Source organism: Meleagris gallopavo, chromosome 2 (assembly GCF_000146605.3).
Source record: "Meleagris gallopavo isolate NT-WF06-2002-E0010 breed Aviagen turkey brand Nicholas breeding stock chromosome 2, Turkey_5.1, whole genome shotgun sequence".
Taxonomy (NCBI): Eukaryota; Metazoa; Chordata; class Aves; order Galliformes; family Phasianidae; genus Meleagris; species Meleagris gallopavo.
Window position 1 is genome coordinate 38925061 of NC_015012.2, and position 10289 is coordinate 38935349.

Here is a 10289-nt window from a genome sequence, read left to right on the forward strand (position 1 = left end):
CTCCAAAACACAGAGCAGTGCAACCTTGTCAGCCCCTTCCTTCAGCAACCACGGCTTCTCCCCTCCATTCCAGGACCCACAAAGGCTATACCTGTCTTTTCCTTTTTCTGCCTTCACCTTTCTTTTTTCTGCTTTTCACCCAAATGATGAAATGCCTTCACCACATGTTACATTATCCCACCCACATCTCAAACAGCCCAAGAAGCTGTGGGTCTGGGCCCAGCTGCTCTGCTCTGCTGCTCTCCAGGGTACATGCATGGCTCCTCCTGCAAAGGACACGGTCCTGAGGACACCCCAGGTGCTCAGAGTAATGCCCGAGCCAGGGACCTGCTGGGACACCCACACCAAAAGGAGTGACACCACTCCGCAGGGATGACACAAATGAGTCTGCTCAGATGGTGCTCTTCTGAAAAAAGCTTCCCTGCACTGGGGCATGAAAAGAAAAAAAGAAAAAAAAAAGGCAAAGAAGTAAAAATGTTTTACCCATTCCAGAGAACAAGTCCCTGCCTTGCTGAGAAACACTCAGTCATTTCCTGCTGACTGCACAGCAGTGGCAGAGAGAGCCATAAACGTGCTAGTAAACATGTTGTAGCTCCCAGTTTAGAACAAGGCACATAGATGGCAAATGTACTTCTGGTGAAATAATTCTGTGGAGGGGAGCTAGCCCAGATAGCAGCAGTTAAAAAAAAAGTGCCTTGAACAAAACGTCAAAATGCCACCGAGGCATTTTCTCAGGTCTCACAGAGGATTATTAGAATGGAAATGCATGAAAAGCATGGCACACCTCTAAATGGACATGAAACAGCCACCGGTGGGGTGGGGTTTATTTTTAACCCCCTGGGGCTTGCAAATGTGTAAGTTCCATCTGTGCAGGTTTCTGCCGCTAGCAAGAGGCACGTAATCGGCCACTTGGCTTCAGGCTGGAAAATGTCAGTGTAGCTGGGGTTAACTTAGCCTCCAGATAGGAGGGGGATTAAAGTCTTAGGCTGCCTCTTCCTTTGGCTTCCTAGCAATCCCAGCCAGCAGCCTGAATGCACACACGCGCTAAGCACTGCCAACCGCACACCAGCTTTGCAGCTTTGGCCGAGCGTGGCCAAGCTCTCCAGCTCCAAGCTGTGCCAGCGGAGTGGGATGGGATGAAGCCATCAGCAGCATTTGGTTAGAGATTTTCAGTTGGGTCCTAAAGACTTCTAGGAGGAAGATGCTGCTCAGCAATCCAAAGTGCCTGTTTTCGGTACCAAAAAGCAAATGTTACAAAGAGTCTCTCCAGCTTAAATGTTTCTCTCTGCACACCTGTTGGTCCTTGCCAGTGCTCTCCATCCTAAAATTCACCAGCACAGTAGCCTCCTTCCAAAGATGGACACAAAAAGGGCAGTCACTCACACACAGCATCTCCAGACACAACAGCACCCTTACAAAAAGGACATTTCAAACACGCAGTCACCTGGGTTGGTGCCAGGATTGTGTTTTTCAGAGGAAGGGGACCAAGCACAATCGTGTGCCCAATGAAAGAAGCCCATGTTTTAAGAAAACATCCATTGGAGCATCACAGATTATTTCCAGGACAGATCTGGCAAATGGGCATCCTTGAAAATAAATGAACACCAGTTGTAAGTGCCTCCTTAGAGAGTGCTGACATCTGTGTTTATTGTTTATAATGGATTATCTCCTCGGCACAGGCAACCTGTTGGCTCCACAGAGTGTTCTCAGGCTAACTTTCATCTCCTGAGCTCGCTGGTTTGTGTCCAGCCCAGGCTGCCAGCACACCAAACCCTGTGCAGACTGTGCTCTGCATGCAGGACCCACTGCTCCCAAAAGGAGAAGCCTTGCTCAGCTGTAAAATCCTTCCTGTGAAGACCTTGAGTAATGAACATTCACCAAAAAGCTCTCAGCTCCAGGTGACATTCTGAAGGTCTCTTGCTTGCTAGACCTTTTGCAGAGCAGAAGGCCAACACTGAGAGGTAGCCAACAGGGGAAAAGGTGGTCATGCAGTCATCCAAAACAATCTTAAAGAGCTCCTTAAGTGTATCTGCCCTTTACCTAGGGAGGGGAGGCAAGCAGGACGAGTCAGGATCCTTCCTCTGTGTCCTGGTGGGCTGGAAATGTGTTCTTGGTTTCTGGTGGAGAAACTACAATAGGCATCTGGCCAATGCCACAGAGAACAAGCCTTTATTCCTTCAACATGCTGCTAAGCTCTCCCTCCTGAAGAAGATATATTCTCCTATACTCTCATCAGGAGTTCCTGCCAAGAAAAACGTGACACTGTTTAAATAAACACACTGTGGACTGAGCCAAACAACAGGCAATGGTCTGGAAATCTGCTGTGGGAGGACAACCATAAAACCTTTATATCTTTATCTATGAAAGCTAATCTAAAAATAAGTAAATCTCTATTGAGACATAGACATGCCATCTCAAGTACTTAATTTATTTTGTCTTTTTAATCAAAAAATCTTTCTGGAAAATCAATTTTTTCCCCACCATTTTTTCATCCTTTCAGCCCTATTTTCCCTTTCAACTCTGTATCTTTAAGTCAGTTACACTGGTTATATTTTAAGGCTGTGGCCACTTTCCCTTCTAGAGCCAATACCATCTCTCCCTGTGCTGTGTAAGATAGAATCAGAGAAATTGGGAAGAAAGTGTCTGCTACATTAAGAAGTGCAGCATTTCCAAAATCTAGGCAGGACCTGGGAGTGAGCTGCCTTTGGTGAAGCCCTTAAATGAATAACTGGAGGTCCGTCCTTCCTTCTGGGTAAATGCCACTCTGATGCTCGCAGCGCTGTAATGCTGGAGGTCCCACAGGGAGAATGTAAAACCAGAAAGAACATTGCCCTCCAGAGGGTGCTGATATGGGTATTCCCTGGAGTAACCTCACTGCAGTTCTTGCCTGCCTGTTATAAGCACAGCCATGAGCTCCCCTCACCCAGTGCCAGTAGATTGGAGTTGTGTGGGTCAGACCGAGGGCAGGGAGTTCTGCTCTTCAGAAGGCAGCGGACACACCGAGATTTGCAGTGCCCTCTCCAGCTCCCCTCGCTCTTCTAAATCACTCCCCATGTCCCATAATACGCCCTCAGAATCCCTGCTGCAGTTTGGAAGGCTTATTTAGCAAGTCAGATATAGCAAGGCATGAACTTATAAATAGAGAGGGGCAAGGTTGGGGACTCTGCAACGTGACTCACAAGTCAAACTGCCTGTGAGGAACTTATCAGACATTTGCTTTAAATATTCATTTAGCAATACCAATGCCTGCTCACGGTTACACTTACCGTATAAAAACACCATGCCCATATGTGGTCAGCACATCGATGGTGATTTCTCCAAAAGTGCTGGGAGGCCGCTTACTGTCCTGCTGGTTGCACACAGCCTAGGATTGCAGAGGGCAGAGCTCCCAGGCTGCAGCTTACCCGCATGCCACCAGTGCAGCCACTGCCTCTGAAGAAGGCAGCAGCCCCTGTGGTTATGTCAGAAGGCCTTTCCTCCTTAGATGTTAATATTGTTTTTATTTCTGGCTGTGTTTCATAATCCAGGCCCTAACTGTGCAAACACTTGGACACTAACCAGATTTGTTGTCCTCTGGTGGCTTCAGTGAGGACCACTCTCAGGACTCAGCACATCTGCAGGGAGATGAACCCCAGGTTGTCTCATGCGCTGCCTGTCTGAGACTCCATAAACGGGATGAAACTGCTGGAAGGTGTGATCAGCCAAACTTCACCTGCACAAATGGCAACAATTAATACTAAGTGAAATATCAATACAGAGCCTCTGGGGAGCCTCTATCAGTATGAACCCAGGAGAACATCAGTAATGTGCTGCAGATCGCCCCAGACCCCATTTCCTCTATCTCCCAGTCCCTGCCGCGTGCTGGCCGTGTAGTGTTTTCTATGTTATTCTTTGCTCACTGCTTCACATCATCCTGTCCCTTTTAGTTTTAAATAGTGATGCACACCCAGTTGGTGTACCCCATGGGCTGCCCACAGCCCATTTTCAGCCTTTGCCCAGGCAAGTCGTAGGCTATGAAGAACCATCAACAATCTGGGCAAACTGCACCTGGTCGCTGGGCCCTGGCCAAGATTTACAGGAGTTATCACAGGGTCACAGCATGGCTGAGGCTGGAGGGAGCCTCTGGGTCCAACTGCTTCACCCTCTACTCAAGCAGGGCCACTGGATTAGGGTGCCCAGGGCCATGTCCAGGTGGCTTTTGGAGATTTCTAAGGAGGAGACCCCACAGCTAGTATGGGAATGTCCCAGCCCAGCTGGTGGCCATGGCAGCCCCTGGGTCATGGCCGTGCTTGGAAGACATTCAGATTTCTAGACTTTCCCTGGTATTTGTGCCAGGAAACTGGACTGCATGACTTTCAGGGCTAAATTTAGGATGGCAAGTATTTCCCGTTCCCCAAACACCTTCATGACGACATCTCAGAATCTTCCATGAACATTAGCTGTTCCTCGTTATCTTCTTTCGAGACAGAAAACAGAAAAGCCATTTTGCTGGTAACAAACAGAGCGCAGGGAGTGTTGACTTGTTCATGGTCAGGGGGAAAACCATGATGAGCTTGGGATGGGAAAGAGTAAAAAGGAGATAAAACCAATACACTTCTGTCCTGTTGTCATGGAAACATGGTGCATCACCTGGGGCAGCACTGGTGGCCATCAGCCCTTCCTCCACCCAGTGACTGCCCCAGACCCCATGACAGCACAGCAAACTCTTGGAAAACCCTGCCCAAAAAGTGCCGTGGGCAAGCAGCCCAGTGGCACCTGCTTACTTCATGGACTGGCAGCAGTCCAGGGGAATCCCGACTCCTTCAGAGAAAGCACTGACTGCACCAGTCCCATCTGAATCAGATGCAAAATTCTGGTGTCTCTTTCCCAGTGGAAAAGTGGTTCAGGAGGAGTCGGATGAAAGGTCACCAACTCCTGCAGCCTCCTTTCCCTGGGGAAGGACAGAGGTGCATCACTTAACACACATTCACCTGGAGTAGAATGCAGAGGGTTCTGCTTTGGGCAACATAACCAAAAGCTGACTTGTTCAAAGGGCCAAGCGGGCACAGCCACCTCTGCAAATACAGCTCAGTCCTCAGGGGAGAGATCTGCCACACTGCACTGAAATCAAGGCAGATGGGGCTATGTCTCCATGAGCAGGACTAGGTGCTCAGGAACAAACATAGTGTCATAGAATCATAGGTCTCATAGAATCATTTGAGTTGGAAGGGACCTTTAAAGGCCAGCTAGTTCAGCTCCCCTGTAGAGAACAGGGGCACCTACAGCTAGATCAGGTTGCTCAGAGACTAGTCCAGCCTGATCTTGAGTGTCTGCAGGGACAGGGCATCCACCACGTCTCTGGGCAACCTGTTCCAGTGCTTCATTACCCTTATTGTAAAAAAACTTCTTCCTTATATCCAATCTAAATCTCCCCTCTTTCAGTTTGAAACCTTTTCCCCTTGTCTTATCACAACAGACCCTGCTAAAAAGTCTGTCCCCTTCTCTCTTGCAGCCACTTTTTAGATACTGGAAGGCCACTCTCAGGTCTCCCTGGAGCCTTCTTTTCTTTAGGCTGAACAGCCCCAGCTCTCTCAGCCTGTCTTCATAGGAGAGATGTTCCATCCCTTGGATCATTTTTGCAACCCCCCTCTGGATGCTCTCCAGCAGGTCCACATCTCTCCTGTACTGAGGATTCCACATCTGGATGCAGTACTACAAGTGAGGTCTCACCAGTGCAGAGTAGAGGGGCAAGATCCCTTCCATTATCCTGCTGGCCATGCTTCTTTTGATGCAGCCCAGGATACAGCTGGCTTTCTGGGCTGCAAGGGCACATGATGCCACTGGCTTTAATCTGCTCACCCTGAGCACACGAGAGCTCTTCTATAAGGCCATCATACTTTCCTCTGATTGTCAGAATCTTGTTTTCCCTGGAGCAGGGAGAATCTGCTGGAAGCTAAGAGAGGGTGAGCAGAGAGCAGCTAGGGCTGAGAGGGCATAATGGGCTGGAGGGATATGCCAAGGAAGAAAGCTGCTTACAGGAATCTATATATAAGCAGCCCTGTGAGGTGGGGTTATAGCATAGGCTTGTTTCCTGGATGACTGCAGCACCCCAGGGCCAGAGCTGCCTCCCAGCCAACAGAGGTGGCTTCAGAGTATGACTGGGAAAAGGTTGTGCCTGGCTACAGTCCCTGTGGGCACTATGGGATAACCCACCGGGAGCAGACAGTGCTGGAAGTCCAGAAAGTTGGACTTTCGGGGCTGATAGTGAGCTCTACATGGAGAAGAGGGAAAACCCTGGGGAAACAAAGCAGTTCTCTAAAGTGTCACTGTTACTCATAGCACACATTCCTAGATGCTGAGGATGCTGCCCCTGATGATTCTCTCCCTCCCGTCAGCAGCACTGGCCCAAGAGCAGGAAGGATGATGAAATTCTTAAGAAATTGGTCAGCGAAGACCAGACTCAAACTGATGTGTTAATTTTCCCTTTGCTGAAAATTCTCTTCATCTGTTTCCAAGCAATCTTTTTCCTGCAAATGCCAAGTCCAAATCAAAGGCTGGTTTCAGGGTTAAGAATGTGTTCAGTCCTGAAATTAATCTCCAAAAAGTTTAGCGGCATCTCAACATATTCATTCAGCAACCAAATCAACAAATCAGTCCATTGTTAAATTGCACTGATAAGCTCTTCAACAGGATGCAATTGACACTGAGAGTGTCACCCTGCCTGCTCTGAAGCACAGTTGGTGACTGGTGGAGTCACCGTCCCTGGAGGTGTTCAAAAGATGTGTGGATGTGGCACTGACTGACATGGTTAGTGGGCATGGTGGGGAGGGGCTGTCAGTTGGACTTAACAATCTGTGGTCTTTTCCAGCCTTACTGATTCTATGACCACTTAAGAACTTAGCACCATTTAAGTTACAGGAAAACCTCAGATCAGGGGTTCAGTAGCGAGGGTTGGGTAAGTAGTTCTCCCTGTTGAGGTATGTAGCCCTGTTGAGGTATGTACCACTGAACAACAATGCGAAAATAGTAAATACAGCAAGGCCATGAGCAAACTTCTGTCTGTCTTTTTAAGAAAGGATGTGACCCTGCTCTCCCATCCAGTCCCAGCCATTCAGCTTGAAACATGTAGGGCTGCACAGGGGTTTCACACACCAGGTACCGTCTCTTCCTGCAGAAATTTTCTTTGGAGACTGGGCTGTTATTGGAAAGTGTATTCACGCATGAGGGCAAAATCATCACAATGAGAAAGAACACACTCTTAGCATCATCACAGTAGAGCAATAACCTCCCTGGATTGGAAGTTCAGCTGAAAATTATCTTTTCTTCCAGCAGTGTTGTCCCCACTGCAGCAATAATGTGGAACAACAGCCCCAAACCAAGTGCAGCCTTCCTGCCAGGGCCATTTAAGAGGTGGCAGATAGGTAAGGCAGCTCCCACAGTGTCCTTGGGGGCAGAAGGGCAGGCAGGGAAAGCCCCCTGGGCTCCCAGGGCACAGGGAATCCACATGAACCTGTGGCCACAGGAGGTCCTGGCTGTGCAGGCAAAGCCCTGCGTGTCAGGTGGGGTGAGGAAGTGGCCCTGGCTGCCCCCAGCCCCGGGCACAGGGTGAGTGCAGGAGGGCTTTCCATAAGTGGAGTGGAAAGCTCTTAATTTAACCTATGCCCACCACCTGGCCTCAGCTTTGGCCTTGCCTCTGTCCATCTCAGCTCAGAGCTGCACAGGCATGCCTGGCCACTGCTCTGGCAGGCTGAGCCCAACAAAATCCTTCGCAAGCTGAGAATGAGCAACTCTCGTAACCCTTTCCCTACTGGGCATGGGAGAAACACAGTGCAGTGGGCATTCGTGTCATGGGCAACCCAGGCTACTCTCTGCACCATTAAGCTTCCTGCAGCCCACAGCAGGGCTAGGCACCCCAACCAGAATCCCATCACCCTCCCCATGCCATCTCTCCCTGGAGAGCCTCAACCCTTATTCCCAACCCCAGCACCCAGACCCAGGTCAGCGAAAGATGGAAGAGCCCAGGGAAATAACGACAGAAACAACTGCATTAGGGGTGTGACAGAATGACTGATGATTTAATGCTTCTTGAAGTTTTATGTTTCCTTCCACAGGGCATTGGTTTTAAAAACAAACAAAACGAGGTAAAATAAATTAATTTATGTACACTTTACATACACTGTGTCACATGGAGCTTTGCAGCAACAGTAACCAGAAATTGTTACAAAATAGAAAGTTGCATGGCTGGTGCAGGTCCTCAGCAGCCTGGAACCTACAAGGTTGTCATCCTGAGTGTGGTTGGCAAAGTGATCATGTAAACATGTTTAGAAGCATTTACGGTGGACAATGGATGGGCCAGCTTCATCGTACTCCTGCTTTGTGATCCACATCTGCTGGAAGGTGGACAGGGAGGCCAAGATAGAGCCACCGATCCAGACAGAGTATTTGCGCTCAGGTGGGGCAATGATCTAGGAAAGCCAAGAGAGACAAGATCAGCACACTTGCAGCCATCGCAGGTGTCATGGGGTACGTGCTGCCCCACGCATTGTTCACAGGAGGACCAGAGAAGGCTGTTCCTGGAGACTTCTCTGCAGGTCCTTGACACTCAAGCCTTACCTTGATCTTCATTGTGCTGGGGGCCAGGGCTGTGATCTCCTTTTGCATGCGGTCAGCAATACCTGGGTACATGGTGGTACCCCCAGACATGACGTTGTTGGCATACAGGTCCTTCCTGATGTCAATGTCGCATTTCATGATGCTGTTATAGGTTGTCTCATGGATCCCTGCGGACTCCATACCTGGGGGCAGGAGAAGAGCAGGGATGAGCTAAGTGCTAAGCAGGAGCTCTGTGCCAGGAGAGACCAGTGAACTGGCAGGGGAGAAGAGAGGGAAGGGGGGGCACACACCAATGAAGGAAGGCTGGAAGAGGGTTTCTGGGCAGCGGAAACGCTCATTGCCGATGGTGATGACCTGCCCATCAGGCAGCTCGTAGCTCTTCTCCAGGGAGGAGGAGGAGGCAGCGGTGGCCATCTCGTTCTCAAAGTCCAGAGCCACATAGCACAGCTTCTCCTTGATGTCACGGACAATCTCACGTTCAGCTGTCAGGGGAAGCAAAGGCGTCAGTGATTGCAAGGAAGGGAAAGAACAGGAAACACTCGCAACTCCTCCATAGGTTTACTGGGTCTCCAGACCACAAGCCATAAGCAAATGCCCGACAGGGAGCGCTCCCAGGGCTTGCAGTGCGGCAAGAGGCTGCAGCATTCCTTGATGTGTGAGAGTTGGGAATGTGGGGAGACATTTTGGAGGAGGGAACAGTGCTTACCCGTGGTGACAAAGGAATAGCCACGCTCAGTCAGGATCTTCATCAGGTAGTCAGTGAGGTCACGGCCAGCCAGATCCAAGCGCATGATGGCATGGGGCAGGGCATACCCTTCATAGATGGGGACGTTGTGTGTCACACCATCACCGGAGTCCAGCACAATACCTGTGAAAACAAAGAGCAGCCATCTGAGGAGCAGCCCACAAACAGACCTGTGCTGGGGCAGAGCAGCTGGTGACTGCAGAGGCCCGGTCCTGGGTGTCCTTGGGGAAGATGGTCCATTGGGATGACTGCACTCACCAGTGGTACGGCCAGAGGCATACAGGGACAGCACAGCTTGGATGGCCACATACATGGCAGGCACATTGAAGGTCTCAAACATGATTTGGGTCATCTTTTCACGGTTGGCTTTGGGATTAAGGGGAGCCTCAGTGAGCAGGGTGGGGTGCTCCTCAGGGGCCACACGCAGCTCATTGTAGAAGGTGTGGTGCCAGATCTTCTCCATGTCGTCCCAGTTTGTGATGATGCCGTGTTCAATGGGGTACTTCAGAGTGAGGATACCCCTCTTGCTCTGAGCTTCATCTCCTACATAGGAGTCCTTCTGACCCATACCCACCATGACACCCTGCAGGAGACGAAAATGGGGGCTCAGCAACCTCTCCACGGGCAGCAGCACGTCCCTGCTCCACACACGGGGCTGAGGGACCCCGCAGGAAGCCCCGAGGGGGCCAACATCGTACCTGGTGGCGGGGCCGGCCCACGATGGAGGGGAACACGGCCCTGGGGGCGTCATCCCCGGCGAAGCCAGCCTTCACCAGGCCGGAGCCGTTGTCGCACACGAGCGCGGTGGTCTCGTCCTCGTCACACATGTTGCTGGCTGTCTGCGGGACACGGGGCCGTGAGACTCAGGGTGACGGCGGGGCCCACGGAGGGCCCACACGACGGCCCCGCAAAGGGACGCCGGGCGGCACGGCACGGCACGGCGCCCACCTAC

At 50.7% G+C, this 10289-nt stretch overlaps 1 protein-coding gene and 1 long non-coding RNA gene across 2 annotated transcripts in view; both read right to left on the bottom strand.

Annotated features, from left to right (window-relative positions):
* Positions 1–1810: 1810 nt before the first annotated feature.
* LOC109366017 overlaps positions 1811–10289 on the bottom strand; it is a 9203-nt gene continuing 724 nt past the window's right edge. Inside the window, exons 2-3 of the long non-coding RNA XR_004158874.1 lie at positions 3267–3712; positions 1811–2242 (exon numbers count right to left, since the gene is read on the bottom strand). This is a non-coding gene — a long non-coding RNA (uncharacterized LOC109366017). The remainder of the gene's footprint in view (positions 2243–3266; positions 3713–10289) is intronic.
* ACTA1 (actin alpha 1, skeletal muscle) lies at positions 8027–10197 on the bottom strand. The gene is made up of 6 exons (XM_010707017.3): positions 10036–10197; positions 9596–9920; positions 9299–9460; positions 8883–9074; positions 8593–8774; positions 8027–8444 (listed from the first exon to the last, which is right to left on the bottom strand). Exons 1-6 carry the CDS (start codon positions 10162–10164, stop codon positions 8301–8303), a joined length of 1134 nt encoding a protein of 377 aa, XP_010705319.1. The 5' UTR covers positions 10165–10197; the 3' UTR covers positions 8027–8300.

Bases quoted from the DNA above. Each gene is read 5' to 3' on its own strand.
- ACTA1 (XM_010707017.3), bottom strand. From the start codon at position 10,164: ATGTGTGACGAGGACGAGACCACCGCGCTCGTGTGCGACAACGGCTCC. The intron at 9,921-10,035 runs GTACGATGTTGG...CGTCTCCTGCAG, and splicing joins TGGGCCGGCCCCGCCACCAG to GGTGTCATGGTGGGTATGGG. The intron at 8,445-8,592 runs GTAAGGCTTGAG...TGGCTTTCCTAG, and splicing joins CCAGCACAATGAAGATCAAG to ATCATTGCCCCACCTGAGCG.